Below are 27,525 nucleotides of genomic sequence, written 5' to 3'. Positions count from 1 at the left end.
CATGCTGGAGAAGTCTGTTACGGAAGGACTACACCCTGTGGGACAAACCATGCTGGAAAAATTGGTGAAGAATTTAGGTGACTCATTACAGCTAAGACTCATCTCAGACTGCTGCACAGCTGCTCTTTATGTCAGAAGATAAAATTGCCCAGCGTTTCCCTGAGAGGCCTAGTACCTCTGAACATTGAGACAGTCACTCAGACAAACAGGCTTCAATTACTAGCTGCACTGTACCTATGTATGTACCTAGCTGAACAAGGAGTGAGAAACATTACCAACTGCCCAGTCTTATTATCCTGGTTCCTTGTACTGTCCTTCAGTAACTGGATCATCTTCTTCCAAAGCTGATGAAGCTCTGCCTTTTCTGCACCTTCCTCCTGTTTCATCTGTATTAGTTTCTGCCAAGTTTCAGCCACCTGTCAACAGCAACAAATGACCAGTGCTGTTACTCTTTAAAGAGCTAGAGGTCCGATACAAGTCCAGTCAACTTGTCACCAAAATTCACCAAAAACTGGGTAAATAAAACTCCTTTATACCAATGCAGCATTAAGAAGTCGGCATTTTTTACTGGGTAAGGGTTGCATGAGGGACTACTCCACCTAGCGTGCATTCTGATCCTCTGCAAGTGCGTTGCTTACATACAGTCACGACATACATATTATAACTGTTTATTACCATAAAACCCTCCCCTGGTTCAGTCTTTTTATACTCTTATTAGGCTGTGGCTATATTCCTAAGCAGATGTCTTCTTGTTATCTTTGTTCTGTCCTTACTTAGAAAGCAGATCCTGCACACCATGTTTCTTTGCCAAAAGTGCAGACACAGTAGAACTCCTTATTCTTGGATTAACCCTTTGGTATCAAACTCTATCACACCAGGGTAGACAACAGAGTAATATTTAAAGTAATCCAGATTTATCTGCTTTCTGATTAAATAAAGTCCCAAAGCACTGTGTGGGACCTCTCCACCTTCCAAGGTACAGTAAGTAAGGTAGAGAACATCAAGAGTATATGAATTTTGACTCTGGTTCCTGGAGGAAATCGACAGTAAAAGTAGACCTAAAAATCTACAGCACTACGAACAAAAAGAGAACAAAAGCAGCAGTCCATGCTGAAATTCCAGTGTGGAAAAGTCAACCGAACTGAAAAGAAAAAATATGACCCGGAAGTCTAACTTCAGTTTCTTGTTCCATAGAGAGTAAGTCTGCTTCATATGCTAAACTATTAGCATTAAATTTAGTTTAAGAAGATGGTATACAATGAGGCTTTGGAGCTAACTAATAGTCTTCAGCCCCATGCTCTGTGCTACGTAAAATTTTTCATTTTCCATTGCTGGAGAAAAGGTGGGAAGATGACATGGAGTATGACCATGCACCGCCCTATAAGAAAACAGCTTTTTCAAAGAGCAAAGGAAAAGTGAACAGCATACCTCCAAAATACGCATTCTGTAATATTATGATAGAGATTGCAGGAAACATTACTATTGAACCACACAAGCATTTAACAACTCCACCTAGTGGTACTGACCAGAGTCATGATGATTTCTGCAAAGCTTGTGATGCTCTGAAGAGACTTTTCGTGTCCTTACCATTGAGCTGGGAATGCAGTACATAAGACACAGGCAACAGAGTTCAGGTTGTGTACATATCCCACTTTAGCCTCTAGAATGAAGCATCAGGAACAGCCTAGGAAGGGATCACCCCACCAGTGAAGGGCTCATGAGACACCTAGTACTGGCCAAGCCAGGTGAAGGACACCTGACTCACACATACGGCATGTAAATGTACATCTGGGATCATTTTTGACTCCTAGAAATACAACAGAAGAATTATATTCTGCCCTTTCAGCCTCAATACTAATAGTCCTTGCCAGTTCTGTTAGTTTAATGGATTGCATCCAAGTCTTACCCAGTAGAAAAGAAAAAAAAAAACAGTTAAAATCAGTTCTTCCTTGTTGGGGTCCACAAGATCTTAAGTGGTCTGTGGCCCATAAAAGTAGGGATTCCTTGAAAAAAAGTAGCCAGATCAAATGGAAAATTACTGTTAGAAGAAAGAAAGTGCTTGACCTACCTCTAAATATTTCTTTTCTTGATAATATAGCTCCACAAGCTTGTTACATACATCACACCATTTCTGCTTGTCACCACTAGAAAGGAGAAAGAAAATCCCCCCAACACAAGGTAAGTTTTTCATATAATAATATAATGTTATTCAAATTCTGACAAATAATTTTCAGTAGGTTCAGTTGCCAAACTAATATTTAGAATAAATCTACAAATAGCCCTAGAAGTTTTACTCATTGCTGCTCTGAATAAAAAAAAAAAATTACTTTTAGGGACTTCCTGATCAATTTTCAACATAAGGGAACAACCAAACACTAGTCAGCTACAGTGACAGCTGAGTGAGATTTGTTTAGAACTGTGCCTCTATGAATTGCATGACACATATTCTGTGATCTTAAAGCAGTGAAAAATAAGCCTTCTCATTAATGCAGGCAGTGAACTATCAGAAATAAATGCTTCAAGGTAGTGAGTTTAGACATATAAATAGAATGACGTGGAATTCCCTAAACTACTAGCCTCAAGTACAATTAAACTAAAGGAGTTTTTGTTCTACCAGAAGGGACAGGAAAAAGAAACCTTACCTAAGAAGAGAAAACCTCAGTAAAAAGGGCTAAACCACTGATATGAGAAGGCTTTAAAAAATCCAAGTCTATACTGTGTATCACCAATGGTATTCACTGAACTAGAAATCTTAAGACTGAATTTATGTATTCGATATCCTTTACCTTTCATAGAGTTCCAAGAGTTTTTGGTAAACATGTGCTAAGTCTCCTTTGACATCTATTTGGTTGGGTTTCTCATATAAATTTGCTAATCCCTTAACAGAAAAAAGCAAAAAAAAAAAAAGGAAATAAGATTTTATGCCAACAGTCATGTTTTACGAGAACACTACCTGTTCTGCCCACAAAAATTATGCCATTGCCTTCAAGGGGGTCAAGTGTTAATGCAGTAATCACTGCAGAATTCTGCACAGCCCACTCACTACTTATATTAAATGAAAAGCTTTCCTCACTTTCTTAACTAATACCAACAACTCTTTGAAACTTGTATATAATACATGACCTTGTCTGCACAAAAGACAATATAAAAGTTCACTAGGCCATATGGAAAAAAATATATATAGTATGCAAAATATATAATAATATATATAAACACCCAAGTACTGTTTCAAGAAAGCCAGAATCTGATTACAAAAGTGAGGAAATGTCAATATACACTGAATTCAGGTTATGTTGCACATTTATACTTTAAAATAGCATTTATACTGAAAATAGTAAGAACCTTACTACCTTAGAAAAACATTGATTATTGTTATCAGCAACAGACTTAATATGCAACCTTATGCTTCATAAACCAATAAATAACACAACTGTATGTTGTAAATCTATACTACAATAGGTGTGCGTAATGCACATACCACCCAGCACACAGCTACTTTAAACGTATACTTTTGCTTTCAAGTATCGACAAAATTCATTAACAATTCGCTTGATGCTGAAAGCTGGAAAAAGACATTACTAGATAAAACATTTTCTCTCCCTAAGAGAAGAACTGTCAAGTGTTTCTTGAGCTACAAGCACAGAAATTTTTACATGGACAAATTTACTGTGTTTGTTTGAATTCATCTTCTCCATTGCATGTCTCACAGCTATGTAGAAATACAAACACAAGAAGCACAAACTCAAATACACTGAAAATAAAGTTCACCATGGTTTTACATTGGACACACAACTAATATGAACCTCAGCTACTCCAAAGTTTCTGTGGAACTTAAGGGCCTCAAGAAAACAAGATACAGCTCTTAATTCTGCTTTGTTCCTATATTTAACTCCATAGTGATACTTCTGAGGGAAACAAAAAGTGGACATTCACATACCTGCCATGCCAGTAACTGGTTTGGTTCAAGTTCAATAGCCTTCTTATATGCTCCTTTGGCCTGATCAGGCTGCTCTAACTCAGCAGCTGCCAGGCCAATGAATACCCAAGCATTGTAGTTATTCTTTTCTTGCTTCAAGACTGCCTAAAAACACACAATTTTAAGTAAAACTGATGAAAGAAATGTAACTTATAGATCCACATACTGAGCTTTATCACTACAGTTTGGTGGACTATTTTATACGGCAATACTAGAAGTTATGTAATTTTTAGGAAGAGACTGAGATTAGTAAATTCAACTTCGTATGCCAGAGGATGCTTCATCCCTGAAGTGTTGAGCTAGTAACTTGTATTTGCAGCTCAGCAATTAAAGCATTCCTGAAGTTTGGATTAGAAATGGATTTTTATCTCTATCATTCTTGACTTAATACTCTTATTGCCACACGTAAGCAAATTCAAAAGGAAGAGGAATGAAAGTTTATACGTGGGAAACTAATACAAATAATCAATTAAGTTAAATCTGAAAATCCATCTCAACTATCACATCAACAAGGTACTCTTCACTCTGCACCATCATACAGCTGTAGGGGTATGGAAATGAGAGCAAGATGTGCAAAGAGCCCAAAACTTACCTTCCAAGTACAAAATTAATTACCTTGCAATGTTTTAATGCCTCCTTATACTCTTTATTTCTTATGGCATCTCTAGCACTTTTTAAGGCTGCCTTCACTTCTTTATTTGACATTGTGGCTACTAAATACAAAGAACATATCATCAGTATATTCTGACACAAAATGTATATACTTTTACTGCACAGAGGTTATTTTAAACAGAGAAATGTAGTGCAATATGCCAAAATGCATACAGCACTAGAAACTGATGAAAAAAATGACATGGTTAAAATTATTCACATTTAGCTCCAATGCAGGATTAAGTCATTATTCCAAACAGTTAAATCATACAAAGGAGCTATCCAAGAATGAAACTTTTCTTACAGGTTAAGATAAATTTAAGTAGGAAGAGAGGTGTTTTCAGAGCCTGTAGTTAGACTTACGAGAAAACACCCTACACATAGTAGCTCCTCTTTAAAAAGAAACTAAGCAGTAAACCGTGTTTAAGAACCCTATTGCCGAGACATGTGTTCCAGTGGCTGCTAAGAATCAGGGTTTTTCTTGTGTGCTTTCTACAGCAGCACCACGGCCATCTGTCACTTACACTCTGGTGTGGCCCACCCTGCTCCCCTCCCTTCACACACACTTACGGCAGACTCTGCTTCTGACCACAGCCATGAATCAAAAAAGAAAAAGCATTTAAGGACACACCAAAAAGGCATTTGCGCTTTTGAACACAATCATGCACTGTTTTGGTGTATGTGGTACACCAAAACGAACTTTAGAAACACCAGAGTCAAAGCTGCCGAGAGGGATGAGGCTGAGAAACAACAGTGCTGCTGCCAGCACCCAAAAATATGAAAAAAGCAAACAGCTAAAGAACAAAAAAAAACTTTCTAGAAGCTTAAAAGCAAAGATAAAGTAACGTTTAAGAGCCCAGTGCTAATTTAGCAATGAAAAGACACAAGACGAGACCGAATTTCAAAGATTTCCTCAGAACCTATAAAGGAATCTGTCGGACTTGCATTGCTCAGCAGCTCCTGGAGATAAATTTGCTTCCTACGAGGGAACAGACGCTTCGGCCATCACAAACGCACCCCACCGCGGGCACTGTCCAGCATGAGATCCACTGTCACCTACAGAGACCACAAAATACCACTTCGGCGCAAACCCGAGCACCGGGGAGGCCGCCAGCCCCTGGAGCGAGGCCATCCAGCCCGGCCCGCGGGCGGGGTCCGGGGCCCGCGGATGGGGTTCGGGGCCGCGGACTGCCTGGGGAGGCAATGCACGCTCGCAATCCCCCAGGAAAAGCCGCGGCGGACCCAGCCAGGCGACCACGGCGCCTCGGCACTCGGCACTCGCTCCTGCCGCACCTTCAGCCACCGCCGGCCTCGCCACCTCAGCCGCCGCCCGCGCACATGCGCACTCGGCTGCAGGGCAGTGACGCGCAACACCCACCCTCATTTTTCCATGGGGCACTGCGGAAGATATAGTTACCGTCTCCCGGGGCACGCTGGGAACTGCAGACCGCCGCCCGAGGCACTGTGGGAGTTGTAGGCCGCAATGTGCGGTAGCGTGCGGCGGGTCAAGTCTTACGCTGTGGACAGAGCTCCGGAATCGGCTTTCGGAGCCGCTGCTCCTCTCGGTCCGGGAGCTGGGGCTACGGTGGCGGGCCGATGCGAGGCAGCGGGCCACTGGGGCGAGCCGGGCTGGCGCTGCTCCTCATGGCCGCCGGGGCGGGAGCGAGGCCGCGGCCTACTGCCCCCGGGGACCAGCCCCGGTCTAACGTGGTGCTGGTGGCCTGCGACTCCTTGGTAAGTGAACGGGCGTGGAAGGGCACCCTGACAGGTGAGAGAGGGCGGGGAAACCCTCGGCGGTGGCCTGGACGGAACCACTGGAGGATGAAAGACCCCTCCCATACGGATGCACTGCCCAGGCCGGAGCCACAGACATGCGCACACGAGGCCGGCGTTTACCCGCAGCTCCGCCGCGGGGCGGAAGGCTCGGCGGGGGCGGCGGCAGCGGGCGCGCCCTCGAGTGTTCCAAACCAAACGCAGCTTGCTTCCCAGCCGGGTGCGCCACGCTCGCATCAGAGGCATTATAGTAGTCGAAAACCTCTGCGCAGGTGGCTCCCGCGGTCTGGATACGGCTTGTCACCACAAAATAGGCGGGAGCAGGGCGTGCCAGGGCAGCCGTCACTGGGAGAGGACTGGTGTGCAAAGTGAGTGCGGTGCTGTTAACTTGAAAAGCCAAATGGCAAGCAAGGTCACTAAACCCTGTCATCCTTGCCATTGTAAATCCTAAGTATGTTAGGTCTCCACAACAAATGGCCTAGACATTTTCTGTAATAACAGATGAAATTACTGACTTATTTGGCATCAAATACTGGTTTACTCAGGCTCTTATAAGGTATAACAACACAATAAATTTGTCAGATGTGTATAGCCATAGGTAACTAGTGGCTTCATTACAGTGATTTTTTAATGTATTTGGTTTAATCATCAGACACATAGAAAATTTTCCACTCACAGATACTAATCCTTGCGTGTATCTTCACAGTTACTGGAAACACTTTAATGTAGGTTCTACTCGGAGGAGCCTTGGTTTTTCTAACTCAACTGAATGCTCCTTGGTGTGGAATCAAACATAAGCTCTGTGGTGTTAAGCTCCAGGTGCTCTCACATTTCATCACTTCTCATTCACTGTTGAGAAGTTTTGATTCTTAGCCTTCTTGGAATTCCATCCTTGACTGCACAGAAAAGAGCAGGTGACTTCTTGCCTGCTGCCTGTCCTTCTTGGGATGAATTTTTCCTAAATATTTGGTAAACATGTATTATCTTTTTTCAGACCCTGTCTTTAAACACATTTGTTGTGATTTCAAAGATAAAGAAATAGCTTCTTCTTTATTAATGTCATAGCTCCTTATTGACTTTCCTTCCTTTAACTCTATTCTCTGTTAATTTTATTGTGAGTAAATCGTGTCTCTTAATATTCCAAAATAATGCATGTTTTTTTCTCCAAATGTTCAGCTTTTACTAGAAGTCTTACTTACCAATAGTTAAAATTACAGTATTTAAGGTCCGGAGGGTTAGTCAATGTCCATTTTATCTTCAGATGCTAATAGAGGCTGCAGACAAACCTTAAGTGAACTTCTGTGTGTCCCTTTTAAGCAGGAAGATTCTCATAACTATATTACAGGGATTAATGAGGAAACCCTTACAAAAAAGAGAGGTAAAACCCACAATGTTTGTGGTATTCTTACATAAACAAATAAGAACAAAGTACTGTTTTTGCAAAGTGTCATTATTTACATAGTGCATACAAAGAAGAATGTGGTAAAAGAAATGTTGTGTTGTGTAAGCTTTTTTCTGAGATGGATTTGAAGGTAGAAGTAGATGAACCATTTTGATTATATCACTAGTAAAGGATAGGAAGGATCTGTTGAAACTAAAAGTTTTTCTGGGAAAAAAAGCTTAAGTTCAGCGCGCTGTTAAAAGATCTGGACTTTTATTAGACAGGGTGCCTGCCTTTGTTGTGGGTCACACTGCCTATGAAGGAATCACACCTATTTTGCCAAGTGGGACAAAAATTTTCTTCTCAGTGACACCGGACTGTGTTCGGCCTGCAGAACAGAGACCTTTTGCTTGAACAGCTGGCTTTCTGCTGCTGTGTCACATCAGGCATTGTGCTATTCCAAGGGTTTCCTGGTGAAATGTTCTAGTAGGCAATTCAACTCCTGAATTGTTGAAATGAACTGTGTGATGGATGACAGGCTTTTCTTGCAATGCAACTCAAGTTCCTGGATGAAAGGTGCTTGTTTGTATTAAAGAAATTTTATTTCCTTAGGTATTTCAAAACCTGGAAATCCTACACAATCCTTCTTAGAGGATGGATTTCCAGAAATAGCTGTTGAGCTTCCACCTTCTCAGCCAATTCAAGACGCTTACTACTTTCATGGACTACCCTGTTATCTATAGAAACAATACTCGTGTGGCAGTATACCAAGCATAGTGTGACAGAAAGTATACAGAGTTCTTTTGCTACTGTGTCATTGAATATTGTATCACAGTATCAGTTAAGGAACTCTTATCTCCAGCTGTTCAAACAAGACTTTGTTGGACAAACTTAAGAATGTTATTGACAGGACTGTACAGCAGTTGTGTACTTTTGTCATGGTTTAGGAATGGTATTTTCCAGTTTAGTGTTCCCACTGAACTCATGCCAAACCATGTGCCGCATGCTCGCTCCTCTATCTTCCCATTCCACTGCAGCAGGCTGGAGGGGAGAATTGGAGGCACAAAAGATGAGGGTCATGGGTTGGGGTAAGAACAATTTACTAGAAACAGCAATGAGATAAGGAAAGAACAGTAACAGCAACAACATTAGTAACAAAAATGTACAAGGGAGATGAGTGATTCACATTTGAACCCTCATCCCTATACCGTGCAGAGCCCAACAGTACCTGACTGCCACCATACTCCCCTGACCTGGAAGGGACCCCTTCCCCTGTTCCTGGAAAATGACATGAGATACACAATAACCTCCGTGTGGTAGCTGTGTCCCTTCCTGGCTACTGCAAAAAACAATCCTGTCCTGGCTGGAGCCAGGACAACTTTCCAAAGAGCGCTTTCAGCCCAAAGTTTCGTTCAAGTTCCTGTTGCATATTACAGCTTTATTTCTGGTTTGTCCTACTGAGTCCTTGTTCAAGTTGCCATTTGTAGTAGTATACAAAATTAGGTGATTGCTCATTTACCATGTTCTGATATGAGCTGATTTCAGAGGCTGGGATGCTGCAGTTAGCTCTACTGGTGCCAAATGAAGTGACTCTCTGCAATGCTGTGTTATCCAAGAGTATTTCTGCCAGTGGGAAACCACCAGTAGTGGGAATTGCTTTTTTCTGCAGTTAAAACTGCAGATGCACTGTCACTTATCTGTTTGTCTAAACAAATAGGTGAAAATGAAATTAGCACTGTGAAAGTGTCAAAAGGGAATCATTGTGGGTGGCATTTCAGTGGAAGAAGAGCCTTCCTTTAGCTTTCTGATCACTTTTCCAGTCCATAGTTCCAAAGAAGTTCACAAAGAAATGGTGTGGATAAACTTTTAAAAAGGATGAGGGTTCAGTGGTGGTTTCACAGAAATATGTGCTAGTGCACACATCTACATTGGGATTCAGCCTTACTCCTTGTTACCTTTCACCATACCTATTCCCATGGAATGTGTCATCGTAGGACCCCACCCCTGAAGAACTGCAGCTTGGAATATGTGTAGTGATACAAGGGAATTAATCTAACTATAAAGAAGCCCGGTTATCTTTTCCACTGCACTTTTTCAAAAGTGATCCATTTTATATTGATCTACTTAGAGCTTCTCAACTCTGTTTTCCATACCTGTGTAGAATTGGCAGCATTTGAGCAACACAAGTCCAAGGTAACAAGTATATTAATTAACGCAGCTGATAGTTTGCACTGATGCTGTTTATGTGTTGCTTTTGTCTGTTTAATTGCAGGATGGACGCTTGACATTTTTTCCAGGGAATCAGACTGTGGATTTACCTTCCATAAATTTTATGAAAAGACATGGCACTGTCTTTCTCAATGCCTACACCAACTCTCCAATTTGTTGTCCTTCCCGCGCAGGTAGAACCAAGTAAAACATCAGATAAATGCTTGCACATGTTAATTTAAACATACGGTAATGATGGGAGGGTAATTATTTAATTGGGAGGGATTTGGTTTGGTTTTCAGTAAGATCCATTTTTTTTTTGTTTGTGCCTGGATTTTTATGGTGTTCTTCTCTTTCATCTGTTTATCTCTTCTGTTTCTTCTGTTTCCTTCTTTCTTTCTATTTTTTTGTTCTCCTTTTCTCAGTTAAGTGTAAGCTCACAAATCTTTTTATGAACCCCACTGAAGCTTCAGATTTTTAGAAAATCTTGAGGATTTATAGAGAGATTATTGATTTGTTCTGCTGCAGTGCTGAAACTACCCTCAGAACTACTCTCTCTTCCCAATACAAAGTTAATAAATGTCTTTCCTGTATTCAGCAGAGAGCAAGAAATAGTAACAACTGAAAGAAGTGGTAGCTGTTACCACTGTCTTCTAGACACACGATGTATCTTTCGGTAGCTTTAATTGAATACTTCCATGTTTTTCTTTACTTAATGCAATTGTTGTTCTCTGTTCAATTTCACACTTGCAGAATTTGCTAGAAAGATAGAAGGAAACTATGTTATTCAACCAAATGTTGCATCTTAAAACATTTTTACCTTTTTCAGTTGTTTTGCAACACCTCCTTGACCTTCATCTGCAGCTATAAAAAGAGATCCCCCTTTCTCTAAAAGCATATGCTGAAAGAAGCAGCAGGCAAAGGCTGTCAAATATACTGTTACATTTTTAATATTCCCTTTATTGATAACCTAGTCCCCATTTCTTTTTGTCACAGTCACATTTTAAGTGAGTGACGTTACATGAACAAGCTGTCAGCCTTTTTTTCTTTTTCTTTATGCTTGAGTCTTTTGGCCAATTTTTATTGCTAAGAGCAATAACTTTGTGTTAAGTTATTTAATTTTAATAAGTTTGTGAAAATGGCAGGTTAGTACTCCTGTGAGAAAAAAACTGCATAATGAATTCAGTAATTCATCAATAATGTGTAGCATTATAGGTAGCCATGACCACTGAGCTCATATGTGGGGCTCTGATCCAGCAGGACATCTCTTTTTTAGCCAGTAGTTTGGACACCTGCAAGGAACTGAGGGTTCGTCTGTTGTGGAGGTGTCAGGGATGATACCAGAAGAGATGGTGGGAAAGGGGACTTTGGGGTGGGGAAAGGAGGAGTATTGCCATGTGGGGTTGATGCACTTTGATTACGGGATATTTTTATTGCTTGTAGAATGACTTAGTTTCATTTTAGGACTACCTTTAACTCTAAATTAGCATTGGAAAGAGTGAATGATTCTTGATAAGCTGCAAAGACATAGGAATTCACTAAAAAAATCTTCCCTTATAGTTCCTTTGCAACTCTTCCCTTGGTTTCATTTCTCCTTGGTATCTTCTTTAATATTCTCGCTTTGTTTCTACAATTGGTAGTGAAGTAGATTACCTAAAAAGAATAAAATTAAGGGCATATAGTATTTATGAAAATACTATATTGTAATTCTGTCCACAAATAAACTCACATTAAATCTAACTGTGGTAAGGGGAAATAATACTCTGAAACACATGTAAATACAGGATTATTTCATCAGGATCTGTGCTACCATGCCATTTTCTTTCAGATATCAAAAAGAATATTTTCTGATCTAGTTACAACTTGATTTAATGATTTAATAGCACCTGGAAAGATAGAACCTTCTGCAATTCTGGGGATTATTTGAGTAAACTTTGTTACTTGTATTGATTATGAAATAAGATTTGGAAGAGTAATACTTTGTATTCCTTGTTCTATTGTATCACACTTTGGACTTTTAACCTCTGTAACAATGAGAAGATTAATCCCTTCTCAATCATATAGCTAGGGGATACTAATCGCTCATCTTTTTTTTTCCCCCAGCTATGTGGAGTGGTCTTTTCACTCATCTAACAGAATCTTGGAATAACTTCAAAGGTCTAGATCCAGATTATGTAACATGGATGGATCTCATGGAGAGGCATGGCTACCGTGCACAGAAGTTTGGGAAAGTGGACTTTACTTCTGGACATCATTCAGTAAGGTAATCAGGTGGAGTCTCCTGCTATGAAATGGACAGCAGTGAACAAATCATGTAGTGGTCTGTCATGTAGTTTCAGTCTCCAGTTGAAATTACAGTAGCTTTAATTTAAAAGAAATTGTATTAGGTACCTAGCAGAGATCTGTCCTGCAACTTTATGGAGAAGCAAGCATATCACATGCAGCTGCACTTTGACTTTTACCTGTAGTCGAAAGGTGATACAAAAACTGGTTTTGCCCAGCATGAATGGTTATTTTCTATCACTGGTATTGCTCCCTACATGAAATTCATAGACTGTTTTTGCCTTGCCTTAAGACTTCCTGACTTCCTGGTTTTACTAACAGTGTAGGAAAAGCAGAACAAAAACCCATACTATTAATAATAAATATTAAGTCTACTGTCACAAAATGTTAAGTGTCAGCAGTTTTGTGGGATTTTTTTGAAGGTCATAAGTGTTCACAGACTTGTGCTGTTTTGGTGGATTGACCCTGGATGGACACCAGGGCCATCATGATAGAACAAACTGTTCTATGACTCCATGTCCTCCACTGAGCAGGAAAGAGTAAAAACAATGATTCAATGGTGAAGATAAGGATTGAAGGAGATCGCTCAGGCACACAGGCAAAACAGACTTAACTCAGGAAAATTAATTTAATTTATTGCCAATTAGAAGCCACAGTAAGGCAATGAGAAGTAAACACAAATCTTAAAACGCTTTCCCCCCACACTTCCCTTGTACCCAGGCTCAATTTCCAAATTCTCTACCACATCTGTCAGCAGCACAAGAATTTGGGAGTGGGCACTATGGTCAGTTCATCACACACTGTCTCTGCCACTTGTTCCTCCTCAGGGGGAGGACTCCTCACATTCTTCTGCTTCAGTGTGGGGTCCCTGCCCCACTGAAAGGACAGTCCTCCACTAATTTCTCTAAAGTGAGTCCTTCCCATGGGCTGATGTTCTTCACAAACTGCTCCAGCATAGGTCCCTTCCATGGGATGCGCTCCTTCAGGAACAGATTTCTCCTGTGTGGGTACCCCCAGTCCTGCCAGTAAACCTACTCCAACATGAGTTCCTCTCTCTGCAGGTCCACGGGTCCTGCTGGAAGTCCCCTTCAGTGCAGGCTTTCCACAGGATCACAGCCTTCTTTGGATATCCATTTGCTCTGGTCTGGGGTCCTCCATATGCTGCAGGTGTTCCATGGACTGTCCATGCAGAGGGACAGCCTTCCACACTGAGATCTTCTCCATGGGCTTGCAGGGGAATCTTCATTCTGTGTCATTTTTATGAACGTGCTCTTATCTCACTGATTAATGATGATGTCCAGTGTTGAGTAGCTTTTTCTTTAATAGGAAACAGGTTAAAGTTACTTAACATTTCGTTTTTTAGTTTTGAGGGGATTTTGTTCTTTAAACTTGATCCTAATTTCAGTCTGACTGGATAACCAGACTGGCTTATGGCCTACATAATGTTTTTTTCTCTATAAATTAGTGTTACGACATTAGCTGCCATTAGACACACTCACACACACACTCCTTTATAATAATTTCATTTTAATGTTTATGCAACATGCTTTCTCTATAAACCAGATACCTTAATTTATTCTAAGTAATTTATTTAAGCCTGTTTAGGTTGAAAGTGTGAGCCTAAGCAAGGAGTTAAAATGATAAAAAGTATTGTTATAGATAATTCTGAATAGCTTCTCTGGAAGTTAAAGTGCACTGGTAAAATTCCTTTGGGGATAAAACTGGTTAGATGCTCTTTAAACTATAATATTGCTGTGTTTTGTTAAAAGTATGTGATCAAACTTTGCGCAGTTTTATACTTTCCTTTATAATTTGGTTGGTTATATTGAAATTGCCATGAACAAGATGAAGATTAGTCAAGATTTTGGATGGTCTGCCTCTCAGCAATGTCTACCATCATTCACAGTAGCAAAGAAACAAGGACATTTGCAGCTCAGATTTTCTAGTGTTTTAGAGAGATAACAATTGCCATGATACTAGAAAATCTGTTCAAAAAATATTTTATCATTAAAATGTTGCCATTTTCCCCCTTTTTTTCTTTCTTTACACCCTTTTCTGTTATTCCTTTGATAGGATTTATGGAATACATCTAAAGCAATTTTACAAGAGAAAACATTATTACAGATTTTTGCCTAAAGTGTGTTTAATTAATAGTACAATCCACATCCAGAATGTTGTTTCTAAAGGCAGCCTCACCAGGCAAGTTATTTCCTTCTAGACTCTTTCAAATAAAAATCTCAGGCCCAGTTTACAAATAAATGGTGTGTGAATCTGCGCCTGAATGCGGAGAAGAGTCCACAAGATGGAGTGCTGTTTCAAAGTATTATTTTGTAGATGTGAGAAGAGCCATTCTGACATGAAGTGGTAATAAATAAGAAAGAAGATTCAGAAGCAGAAATAAAAAAGCTGAAGGTCTGAGTATAAAATAGATGCACAATTGTTATTGCTCAGTTGAATAACAGTTCTCCTTCATGCAGGAATTGCAAATAGATTACAGGTAAAAGTATAGAGGAAGTTCTTCAGGAATTCATAATGCTTTTCGCTTGGAGGAAAAGTGAGGAAAGCATTTTCTGCTGAGTATGTGACTTGTGTATGTATTTTCAGTAACCGTGTGGAAGCTTGGACTAGGGATGTTGACTTCCTACTCCGACAAGAAGGAAGACCCATGGTGAAACTTACAGGCCATAAGAAGCATGTTAGAGTGATGGAAAAAGATTGGTGGAATACTGATAAAGCAGTAAACTGGATAAAGGAAGAAGCTGTTAATCTTACTCAACCATTTATTCTTTACTTGGGACTAAATTTACCACATCCGTATCCATCACCCTATGCGGGAGAAAATTTTGGATCCTCTACCTTTTTAACATCTCCCTATTGGCTTGAAAAGGTATGTGATGATGAAATTTAAATATAATTTTTTTAGTAACTGTACTTACTAACAAATAGTATTTTATTCCTGATTTTCAAGACAGACACAGTTTTGATATTTCACTACAGAGTAAGAAAGTATGAGATTAGTGAAATGTTAGATTTTTGATTAAAGGCTAAGCAAAAAGAAGTGAGGAATTTCTCTCTGTTGTGGAAAAAGGTTTGTTAGCAGTATTCATTGAATCAATAAATAAGTATGGAGTTCAATGGCTAGAAACAGATTAAGAAAAATAAGATTGTTGCTCTTCTTAGCTGTAAATTAATTTTGCTAATGGTCTGAGTGTTCATTGTTATGAACATTCTGTATTTTGCTTGTTAGAAATGATGTTATATGTAGTAATTTTGTGTGAGTTTTACAGTGACAGATTGACTTTTTCTGCAGTATGAACCTAGAACATGAAGCAACATAAGACACAACCGAAGTCTTTCTTTTCTGTTAACATTTTCTGTGCTACTGTAAGTTTTCAAGCACAAGAAAGTGTCCTTATGTCTGTATGTGCAAAGCTAACAAATAGCACGCCATTCCAAAGAAGAAATACTTTTTCTCTGTCTTGTATGGTCCCCAGGTACCATTATCTGCCATAAAATATAGATGTATTACGATAGCTTTCATTGCAGAAAGGCATTAATATTCTCTGCAGCTGCAGAATTAGAATTAGGTTGATAAGACTTTATACTTCAAAAAGCCCCTCCATATGCAATTTATATGACTTATGGCCTTTTCCACTGGAGAGCTGCTATATCGCTTTATTTAGGTGTACCAAAAATACAAATACTTAGAAAAAAAAAGGATTTACAATCAATATTGAGAGATTTGAATTTTTTCATAATAGTGAGGGTTGTGGGTTGTTCTGGGAATGGTGAGAAGTTTGTGGGGAGAGGAAGAGCATGGGGAAAAAAGCCCCTTTCATTTACAAAAAGTAAGGTCTAGCTTAGTTATTAAGAAAAACTTGCTGGGTGCTAATTGCTAGGTTAGAGGTGTCTTGGGAAGCATAGGTACTTTTTTTCAAATCACTGGCAGAATTATAACATCTTTGATGAATTTTTGTCATCCTGTATCCAGTCAGAGTGCCTTAAGTCCACAGTTTGCTGGGGTCCTTCCCACCACTATGTATACATACTGCGTTGTGTGGACCACCATTTATTGACCATTGGCTGGTTCTTCTGTGATGTAGCTCTTTTTTGGTCATGGAAGAAGCAGTCTTTTAAAATCACAAAGATAATCTCATGAAGTTTGACCACATAGATGAAGAACTGAATTAAATATCTTGTTTATTGGGGCTGTAATACAGGACAGAGTATCAACATAGTATGTTTGTATCTGCTTAAGATGGTCCCCTGTATTTTGCGCAAGCTGTCATTTTTTAGGGCCCGTGGCCTCTTTCCTAGTTATGAATTATGTGTCTTGGTTTAAGACGATTCAAAAAGGTGGACACTCTAAAATGAGGTCCTCCCCTTGGTTTCAACCAATCCCTTTCCACCAATAGGGAACCAATACCAGTAGATATAAGTGAAAAAATAACAGTTTACTAGCAAGCAAAACAGCAACATGCAAAAAATAGCAGTGAATAATCACTAGATACAAAATTGCTGAATCTCAGGAGCTCCACGGGAACAAAGAGACCCCCAAACTGGTGGGGTACTGCCTCCTTCCAATCTGACATCCCCCCACTGCTCACCGCCTGCAGGGACAAAGGGAACATGGTGTCAGACCCATTCCAAGGTGGCACCTGCCATGGGTGACCGTGCACTCCAGGAAAAAAAGGGAAAGGATGGCAGCCAACCCTTCTGGGAAGGTTGGAGCTTATGAACCTCTAGTGGCAGATGGGAAGTGCTGACACGTGTGGGATCAGCACTGCTGCCTGGTGCTTCCTCCTGCTGCCCGCCGGACTCTGCTGGTGTTGGTGCTGGTGCCTTCTGACCTGCTGGTGTGTTGGGGAAGGGAGTGGGGGAACTGGTCTCTGGACACTGATGTGGGGTGGCCCAAACCCCAGAGACCTGCTCAAGCTTCACTGCCACAGTGTTTGCAAAGATCACCAGAAACCTGGTTTCTGCTTGCTAAATGCAGTTTTTCCGAATTGCTACAATTGTAGGCCCAGAAACCCACCAGAATCACCCCCTTCTGAAGGGGAGTCTCCCCCCTCAGCAAAAGAGGAAGTCAGCTTGCATTCCTTGACATTTAAAAGGGACTGGCACCTCCCGACTGCCCTCCAGTTCTGGTTCCAGCCCTGCTGCAGGTCTTAAAGAGACAGTGACAATTTAATGGCAAATAGATATGGAATACAGTAACACTTTGGGTTACCCAGGACATTACGATAGACAGACAAAAGGACTGTGTCTTTGTGAATCCTTAAAACTAGGTTGTAGTCCTGTAGAAAAGAATCATGGATGGAGAGGGACGCTTATTCCTCTCATATCTTAAGCAGCTAATCAATACCATTTGCAAAGTCCAAAATGTAACTTTATGTAGCCAAGGACCTTTAGCAATAAGAAAATGACTGAAGCAGTGTTATTTTATCTTCATGATTTCTTCTAGCAGTGTGTTTCCTGTAGATCCTAAGGAAACTTACATTTTGGTGTGTCTATTTGACTATTACAAAGACAGGTGTTATTGCTGTGGGCACTTGAACTCTTGCAGTCTTATCAACTTGTTTAGCTGTCGGGCTTTTCCTCCAAGTAACAAGTGAGAGGACAAGAGGAAATTGCCTGAAGTTGCACCAGGGGTGATTTAGATTGGATATTAGCAAAAATTTTGTCACTGAAAGACTTGTCAAGCATTGATACAGACTGCCCAGTGCAGTGATGGAGTCACCGTCACTGGAAGGATTTGGAAGACATGTTGATGAGGCACTTGGGGACATGGTTTAGTGGTGGGTTTGGCAGTAGTGGTTTAGTGTTTGGGCTCGATGATCTTAGAGGTCTTTTCCAACCTTTCACCTATTTCTGTGATTCTATGACTTAATATATTCACTAGATATTAAGAGAGAATATTGTCTGTTGTGGGAGATGGAATGTTGTGGGAACTCAAGGCCATTAACATTTCTGGTGGCCAAAGATACACCATGTTCTCAAGAGACAGACATCGTACTGCTAGCTCCCCAGACAGCTGCCCATGTCTGGGGCAGCCCTAGGATGTGCTTTACAGACACTGGAGTTGCTGTGCTATAATCTAGTCCTCAGGTCTGTTTGTTAGAGATTTTCAGAGGTAAATGAGGGCAATGGGTGTGGGTTTAGTATTTAATAAATTTAATTTTTCCATACTAGGATTACATATTCGCTGCTTTGTGTTAGTTTGTGCTTTAAGTCTGCAGTATACAAGTAATTAACTGTTAAATGCAGCACTTTATTTAAGGGAATATTTACAAGTATGACAGCCAAGGCTAAATGTGTATGTCAAATTTCAAGACTCTAAAGCTAGTACTGAAGCAGGCAGTATCTGTGACTATACCTAATTTGAATAAACAAATCCAATACTACTTGAAATAGATTTTAGTATCACACTGATCTTGCATTTCTTTATAACTAAATGAACTGACATCTGTAGAAACATGTAGAAAGTATTAGAAAATTGGATTAAAATAGTCAGTTCTTTTTATCAAGATGCCAAGACTTGTCCTGGAGCTTTCCCGGAATACATGATTTTCCATGTTGTTCTCTAGTCCCACATAACACCCAATCTTTTAGATCCATGAGGTTTATAGTTGTTGCACAGTTATGAAGACTCTATGCCAATATTCTGTACTTACTCTAGAAGACTGTTCTGTGCTATCTCTCTTAAAAATATGCAGCAGCTGGTGAAGCACATATTTGTGGCTCCTAGCCTTAGTTTCTAGCTGATTGTTATAAGTTTTTAAAAAACTATTTACCTCTGGAAGCTGTGGGGAAGTATGGAGGAGGTAGCAGTACTGTGTAACAAATAAGCAGCTGGTGTTTCCTGGGCCACAAATTGAGAACTGTGAATTTATGCTATAATTTTTGAAATTAAATCTGTGTTAGAAAACCTGTTTAATTCAGTTGCTAAAGTGATGTTAATTTCCTCTTATTTTTAGGTAAATTATGAAGCTATTAAAATACCCAAGTGGTCTTCTCTTTCAGAGATGCATCCAGTAGACTATTACTCATCGTACACCAAGAATTGCACAGGAGAGTTTACAAAGGAAGAAGTGAGAAATATTAGAGCATTTTATTATGCTATGTGTGCAGAGACGGATGCCATGCTGGGTAGGAAATGTCTTATTACACAGTGGGTGTTCTAGTTCTGATGTCTTTAAAGAAAATGCAGATAGGGCTGATCTTTGGGGGAAAAAAGTAGAAAACAAAACACCCCAATTCAGATCTGGGAGTAAGTCATGGAAGTTGCTTTATCAGTCTATATGATAAATGATGGATTAGCCTTTTAGGTGAATTGAGAGCACTCTGAAAAGTAATCACAGCCAGCAGTCAGAGGCTCTGTAGAAAACCAGTAACTGCAGCAAAGCATTGCACAACCCATTGCACTGGTTTAAAACCCAGTGGGAAAATTAACCCCACACAAGCTGCCCCTCCTCCCCTATCCCCTTTTGACAGCACAGGAAATACTAGGAAAGACCACAAATGGGAACAACAATTTTGCTGAAACACTCAAAATAAACACAACACTATGTACAAAAGAGGACACAAAGGGAGAGTGCTCTACCCAAAGGAAGGATATTCACCAACGAAAAAGCAAAAACGCTCCCCAAAGAGAGTACCCAGTGTGGTTTTACCCAGACAAAGGCAAGGTGGTGCTTGTCATCCCCATCCCCTCCACACTGGACCATGAGGCTCAGGAAAACAAAAGCAATGAAGCAAACAAGTTTCTGCAGTTTGATATCCTTCCCCCAGCCTGGAAACAATGGAAAACAGGGACAAAACAAAACCTGGAAAGATAATTCATCCAAAGAAAAGGTCCTGCTGCCAAAAGTGCTGGCCCTGACAGTGGCAGCAGAAGTAGTAGCAGCAGTGGTGGCAGCAGTGGCTTGTCTCATCTTCCCGCTGCTCCTGCAAAATAGTTACAGCTTGTCGAGCTTCCTGTGGCTTCAGCAACAGTTAAGGGAGCAGTTCACACCTTTCCTTCACTGAGGTAAGACTGAATCAACTTCGCACCTTGGTGTTTCCTGCTGAAAACCATGCCCCCTCCATGACATAAGTGGTATGTTATTAAACAGTGCTGGAAACTCCACCCCTCCTTTCCTCTGTACCCAGGACACCCATGTACAAGAGGAACTAAATCTATTTGATTAAGTGCTAACTGAAATAATGGAAACATTTTTGTGAAGGGGACAGACTGTAAAAGCCGAGCTGGAAGAAAAGATGCATTTTAGGGCATAAGTAGTTCTCCTTAGAGATTGATTTCAAATGGGTAGACTGGATAACAGCTGTTACACAGCAACTGAGCAATAAGGTTACATTTGGAGTGTCCCTTAGCAGCATATTATTGAAAGTTTTAAAGAAATAATTAATTGTACATTCAGAATTCTTCAGGGTTTGCAGGAAGGTCTACAGATAGAAAATTTACAATGCAAGTTGGTCTTAATTTATAGTATTTTATTTCTTAATTTGAAAAGTGACCATGAATGAACGAGAATTTGCCTGCATACTAATATGAAATTCGTGATTAAATAAGCTATTCTTTTAGGCATGTTAGATTGGTAAAGTAAGTTAAAAGACACAGAATTAGTCTTCCTCATTTTATGAATGAAAAGAGATCAGTGGAAGCCTACCAGCTTTAGGGGATGAAGGGATTGCAACGTAACTGCACTGGGGTTTTAATTTTGTAACATATTTTAACCAGTATGTTTAGGCCTGAATCGTCCTAGAGTTTTAATATTTAAGATGCCTAAGTGCTTTGCTTAACTGCCAACTTCATTGATCTTGGCCCTGTCTTTGTTGCACAAATGTACATACAAAAAGAGAGGAGTATATGTTGTGTCTTCATTGCACAAATGTATGTGCAACAAGAGAGGAGTTTCCTCCTCTGACTAGGAGGGTTCCTTGAAGTTTGCATGCTACTTTACAAGTACAGACCTTAGAAACAGTATTTTGAATGTATCCTTTTCAGTATCTTGTTGTTGTTGCAGGTGAGATCCTTTCAGCTCTGCGAGATACTGGCCTTCTTGGAAAAACAATCATTATGTTCACTGCAGATCATGGAGAACTTGCTATGGAACACCGTCAGTTCTATAAAATGAGCATGTATGAAGGAAGTTCCCATGTTCCTCTTGTAGTTATGGGGCCAGGTATAAGGGAACAGCAGCAAATACCAAATGTAGTATCTCTTGTGGATATATATCCTACTATGCTTGGTGAGTTAAGTAATTTCAGATGGCAATTTTTTTCCCAGTTACCATTATTATTCTGCATTTGTATCATAGTCAGAATTATGTCTCCACTTTGAGGCAATATTGTAACACAACAGGAGATAATTCATCTGCGGAGCATACATATGGACTTCATAGGAAAAGTAAAAAATTGATGAAAAAATAAAATAAACTGATGATCTTCCATATTACTGTTACTGTCACCCACATAATTACACCGACTGATTATATACAGGATTATTTGTTACCAAAAAAAAGGGGATAAAACCCATTTTAGATATGAATAATCCTTGCTAGCCTTCATACCCAACCGTTTACTATAGATATTACAGTGTAAGTGCATCCAGAGATGAGATTAAATCCAAAAGGTTGACAGGTTCATTAACTTAGCTGCATTAGCTTCTTCAAGGAATGTCTTTTGTAAAGGGTCATGTGGAAGAAGTGTGATTCTGAAAACTTTGTATAGGAAATGTACAATTGATCAGGGCAAGCATAAAAAGCTGTGATAATGGATATCCATTCTTACTCTATGAGATAGGAAAACACTCAGTATGAGACAGGGAATTAAATAAAAAACTAAAATCACTTCTAAAAGGGAATTTTTGAACATTTATCTGTGATTAATCATGCAAGAGATGATTCTGATTGGAACTATACATCAGGTGAAGTTATCTTTTGAGGCTTTATCTGTGATCTTTTAGGCTACCAATCAGAAAAATGTTCTTTTCAAGCCAGTCTGGAAGGCTTGCTCTCTAAGAGGTGTCACTGCAATTAGCTTGAGAACATGAGTAAATAAAACTGTACTTCTAGCAGTAAATGTCAGTGAAAAATCCACTTCTAAATTGTTTTAGGTTGATTTTCTAAAAACTAAACAGAAGTTATTTATCTGTCTGTGTGTTCTCAAAACTTTTGAATCAGTTATCCAGTTAAAAATAAGATATAAAATCTGAGTGACTTTCTCTTCCAAATTTTGATATCAAATTGTTATGCATATATATCTGTACTAGATACGGATCTTATATAAATTATGATATCCTATGTAAAATGTTAAAAATCTCTTCTTTGGTCAGATGGTTTAGCATCCTTCCATCTTTTCCTCCTGGGTTTTTTTTTTGTGTTTGGGGCTTTTTTCTCCCAGAAGTTTGTGTGCATAATCCATTGCTTCTGTTCTGGCAGTTCCCCTTCCCTGTACTCTGAATGTCAAAAAGGCATGTGGGATGAAAATGAAAACTTGAAGAGCCATCTGTATCATGTATTGTGTCCTCAGTCTGCATGCTGCTGCTGACTAGTGAGGAAACAGATTTCGAGTCTATTTTTGTGACAGATTTAATCCCTTTGCTTTGCGTTGTCTCGGGGAAATAATATGTCTTAAGATGCCATGCAAATGCTTTTCTCCTGTCTGCCTCCTGCACTAGTTTTAAGAATAAGTGCAAATGTTTTGATTCCAGCAGGATCTGTGTCATACGGATGTACAGTCAAAAGTGCAACAGCTCTTGCATTTTGTAAGAGGATGTAGCATCATCTTTCCTGCAGGCAGCGTTAGCTTTGTGGGTCTGTATGGAAGTACCTTTGGCTCTCTATTGGAAAAGAAGGAGCTGCTGAAGGTGGCTGGAACATTCTTTGCGCATAGAGAATGCAGTTACTGCAAGTAATAGCATTACTGGTTTAGGATGACAGAACAGCCTATATCCCTTTTTCATTTGTTGAAATGTAGTATGTATTTGTTCAAGTTTTTTGCCCATGCATGCCTGGGAGGTGCTTGCTGGGTTTACTACACATTATAGGCCTTCCTAGTACTTAGTGAGATGCTGGCTGGATAGAGGACAAAAAGGAAGACATGCGCTGATGAAGGAAAGAGTCACCTATGAGCAATTTATATGCATACAGTATCACCACTCAACACAGAACACATTAAATACCACCACGGTGCTCTGTGAAATGGAAAGCTTTGAATTTTGAATTACTAGAGATGATGTTCAGTGGGAGGATTAAAAATAGCAGTACTGTCATACGTGGTTTTTAGGACAGGCTTGGGATTCTCAGCTATGTTTTTCAGAATGTTTCTGAATGTTTTTGCAGGCTTTTAACCTGATTTTTGGGAGCTAGAGAAACTTGTGGTGTAAGTTGGTGCTAAAGGGGCTTATGGATATTACAGCATCTTCTAGTGGCCGTCTGGTAGGCTACGGAGTCATCCAGTGTTTTCTGTACATGCACTATGTTGATGCCACCTCTGATATCATCTTTATCTCCAGTCCTGCCAGAGAAGCAAGTGGCCCTGCTCCTCAAGTGTCTCCACCAGTTGTACGTGATAACCATAATGGCCACCTTTTATAAAGCATTTAATTATTCACTAATGAAGAATGCTACAGAGAAGCTTAGCACCATTATTGTTAAAGAAATAAATGGTTACAACATGTTGGATGTGGAGCTTTTAGGGTCTTTTCATGCTATGACATTCTTTTTCTCCTGCCTTATGTAGTCAGAGCAAAAAAGAAATCTTTGCACCCATGATTAAGAAATAAAACAGCACCATCCATCAAAGGAGGCTATTGTGATCCCTTTTCACAAACTTCTGTTAAAGGTTGAGTTATACAGATAGACAACACATTTGATCAAGATGATGGGCAGCTTGCCTTGGGAAGTTCCTTAAGGTATTTTTTATTGTGTATTTTAGGATAATAATTAGGAGTGCACGTTTTATTATCAAAATAAAACTTACATTCAGACACTGGTAGAATTTTGTTAGGCTTTTTGAATCATGATAACTGCAGTAGCATTTTGATTTTGTGTATCTTTCCTTAGATATAGCAAGAATCCCTGTCCCACAGAACCTCAGTGGATATTCTCTTATACCGCTGCTACGTGAAAAGGCTGAGAGCCAAGCGTCACCCAGAGGGCCTCGACCCTCATGGGTGCTGAGTGAGTTCCACGGCTGCAATGTGAACTCCTCCATGTATATGCTGAGAGCTGGCAAGTGGAAATACATCACATACTCGGATGGCTCTTCAGTACCGCCCCAGCTCTTTGGTATGCTACTTTTATGTCCTGAATAACTCATTAATTTACTATATTGCAAATTGAATCTTGACTGACTTTTTGTTTGTTCCAGACCTTACTGCTGATCCAGATGAGCTTACAAATGTTGCCATAACATTCCCAGTAATTGTATTTTCCTTGGACAAAGTACTTCGCTCTATAGTAAACTACCCAAAGGTTTCTTCTTCTGTTCAGGAGTATAACAAACAACAGTTTATCAGTTGGAAACAAAGTTTGGGTCACAATTATTCAAGTGTTATTGCGAACCTTAGGTGGCATCAAGACTGGTTAAAGGACCAAAAAAAGTATGAGAATGCAATTGACAAGTGGCTTGGTAAGTAGATACAGACAACCTGGATTTAATATGAATGAGGATATAAAAACATTATGCATTTGTAATATTACACTGTATATCAAGTGTTAGAATTATTTTCTTATGTAACCTATTGAAAGTAAAGATTCCTGAACAATTACTGCTTTGTGTCAGAAAGCCAGGAGCATTTTATATAACTAGCCAGCACAACAAAACTAGAGTTTTAGATGTTACAGTTCTATAACACATAAATGTACATAGAAAGGGTACTATGCAAGTACTAATTGTGTGTATGGAATATTTAGCTGATTGCAAAAGTACAGAGTATTAAGTATTCAAACTCAATAGGAATTTCCATTTATAAGGACATACTGAAGCAGGGATTATAAAATTTAGTGAAGTAAGCTACCAGTTGTGTTTTAAGTCTAGATTGAATGCACATTCATCCACTTTAGAGAAGCTATAGCAGTTAAAATATAATCAAAAAGTTGGTAACCAGTACCGGTTTGAACATAGATGTGGTTTATGCAAGTACTTAACTATGTCAGCATTCCTGTGTTATATGTGATTGACTCCCCATGTATTCAAGATCTGCCTGCTAACCTCTTGCTTTTGGATCTGGTACTTACCACTCCCTGCTGTTTAAAATTTCGTAACATGCATTAGGCTCCTAATTGAACATGTATACAAGTGAAGAGGAATCTGATCTCCGGTCATCGTCAGAAATTAAAAAAATCCCAACAAAACAAAAACCTCTTTCCAAAGCTATAAATAGAGCAGTTATCTGAAAAGTGATAGTGTGATTTGCGTGACATAAAATAAAAACTGCTTGAATGCAGTTAGATTCTGCAAGTAAATGCTTTAATGTGCATCAATGAGTGGCAAACTGAAACCTGAAATGTACACAAAGGAGACACAATTGAAGCTTGCAGGAAGAGTTAACATAAAAATATTATTTCCCTTTTTCCAGTGATCTCACAAAAAAAATAATTTTGGAAGAAGGTAAGATTTAGGTAGTAACTCTTCCACTTAAGGGAATATGTAATTACAGCAGCACTTACGTTCGCTTATTCCTGGTCACCATCATTGCTGCTATAGTATCAGTTCAGAATGACATTGTACTTCATACGTAAAATATTTTCTGGAATCTGTTTTTGAATGCTCAGTAGTAGCAGTAAGCCAGTAACAATAAACATAAAAATAAGACGTATTTTCTGACGGCTACACGCTCATTTCATAAGCAACTTACCACATGGAATTAAAAAAATCTTCAAACCCTGTAGCACATGCCATTATAATTCTTATTGACATCAGTTCAGGTACAGTTGAAATTACTTAAACAAAATAAATGGGCTGGAAGTTTGTTCGAAAGAGCAAAGCATAAAGTAATTTCATCACTTTCCAGACATCTGGACAGAATGCAGTACATTTTACAAAAAGGAATCAAATAAAAATATGGCCAACTGGATGTGTTTTGTGTGTGCTTTTTTTTAATGACTGAATGTTTAAAATGTAGAGAAGATTGTATTTTGTCATTTGTGAACAGTGCTTTCTTTGAAGAGATGAGCTTTTAAGACTCACTAATGTTAGGTTTACATAAGTGCCATTTGTGATTCCCTCTGAAATGGAAGAACAAATAGGAAAAAACCTTACAATATCTTGTGCCACAGACTGTCCAGAGAACCCCAGTGCATAAGGGCAGGCTTCTTGACAATTCAGGAAACACCAGGAATGTGCCAGCTCACAGAGCAGAGCTTGTTGTTGTTCAGGACACCACATAAAATCATTTTTCTGCTGGGTCACATGGCTTGCAATCTGACGGTAATATGGAATATGTATCCTCCAAAAGCACAAAGTAGAAAGATGAAAGAGAAATTATTAAAAGAGAAGGCTGCACTTGCTAGTGTGGTATTTAGAAGAGTTTTAGTATCTGTTACTCTAGAGAAATTAGAAAGATTCGTTTCCCAGGAGACTAGAACTTTATAAATGTTGGTGACAGTGGGAGTTAATATAGAAGCTCGTACATTGTCACGGTCTCCGGCTTGGTGGTGCCGGATGGTGAGGTGTCACAGCCTTCCTAAAAGCGTCTCCAAGGCGAAGCCACTTGGCAGGACCACCACACACTCACACGTGTACACACACACACACGGACAGCTCCTTAAAATGGGTCGACAGCAAAGAGGCAGGAAGGGCCTTCCTATAGGGTTCCATGGGAGGAGCTTAATGCAGCCATCCTCATGAAGGGTTCCAGGGATGAAGATTAAGAACTTGGGAGGCTGCAGGTTTATATACCAGAGGGGGAGGGAGCATCAGTGACCAATGATCTGAGGGCACGGGGGGGGGGGGGGGGGGGTACACTGCCGGCACTAGGGAATGGGAAACTGAGGGAGTGGTGATGGGGCAAGGGCCAATGGGGGAACAGGGAGTGGAGAACCTTCTAGGGCAGGGACATATTAGGTACAAAGGGGCAGGGAGGCCAATGGGCCAACCGGGGAAGCAGAAGTGGGGCACATTAACATAGCAAAGCACAGCATCCTGGAGGAAGACTGTTTTGTCACCCTAACCTGGGGAGGTTTTTTGGTACTAGGGACTGTCCCACCAGTGGACTCTCTTTGTTCTTTGTACCACAGGCCCATCA

At 39.8% G+C, this 27,525-nt stretch overlaps 2 protein-coding genes across 6 annotated transcripts in view; one reads left to right on the top strand and one right to left on the bottom strand.

The window, feature by feature from the left end:
* Positions 1-6,134, bottom strand: part of TTC37 (tetratricopeptide repeat domain 37) — a 47,761-nt gene extending 41,627 nt beyond the window's left edge. For 2 of the 4 annotated variants that reach the window (XM_048290922.1, XM_048290925.1), the window contains exons 1-7: positions 5,921-6,011; positions 5,573-5,683; positions 4,592-4,689; positions 3,938-4,081; positions 2,787-2,878; positions 2,069-2,144; positions 276-416 (exon numbers count right to left, since the gene is read on the bottom strand). In XM_048290922.1, coding sequence (XP_048146879.1) covers positions 276-416; positions 2,069-2,144; positions 2,787-2,878; positions 3,938-4,081; positions 4,592-4,681 — 543 coding nt within the window. In that variant the 5' untranslated portion in view covers positions 4,682-4,689; positions 5,573-5,683; positions 5,921-6,011. Of the gene's footprint in view, positions 1-275; positions 417-2,068; positions 2,145-2,786; positions 2,879-3,937; positions 4,082-4,591; positions 4,690-5,568; positions 5,684-5,920; positions 6,012-6,044 lie in introns of those variants that run through there. The other 2 variants (XM_048290923.1, XM_048290924.1) reach the window with 2 other exon arrangements.
* Positions 6,135-6,208: 74 nt separating this feature from the next.
* On the top strand, positions 6,209-26,355 carry ARSK (arylsulfatase family member K). Of its 2 annotated transcripts, none has more exons than XM_048290932.1 (8): positions 6,209-6,361; positions 10,054-10,183; positions 12,093-12,252; positions 14,877-15,159; positions 19,250-19,421; positions 21,299-21,523; positions 24,341-24,565; positions 24,648-26,355. In XM_048290932.1, the coding sequence occupies exons 1-8, from the start codon at positions 6,224-6,226 to the stop codon at positions 24,914-24,916; spliced, it is 1,602 nt and encodes a 533-aa protein (XP_048146889.1). In that variant the 5' UTR covers positions 6,209-6,223; the 3' UTR covers positions 24,917-26,355. The 2 variants fall into 2 exon arrangements, with proteins under 2 accessions (XP_048146889.1, XP_048146890.1); XM_048290933.1 differs by lacking the exon at positions 6,209-6,361 and adding an exon at positions 6,587-6,768.
* Positions 26,356-27,525: the final 1,170 nt, after the last annotated feature.

This window comes from Corvus hawaiiensis, chromosome Z (assembly GCF_020740725.1).
Source record: "Corvus hawaiiensis isolate bCorHaw1 chromosome Z, bCorHaw1.pri.cur, whole genome shotgun sequence".
Taxonomy (NCBI): Eukaryota; Metazoa; Chordata; class Aves; order Passeriformes; family Corvidae; genus Corvus; species Corvus hawaiiensis.
Note: the sequence above shows the minus strand (reverse complement) of the source record. Positions and strands in the feature narration are given on the sequence as shown.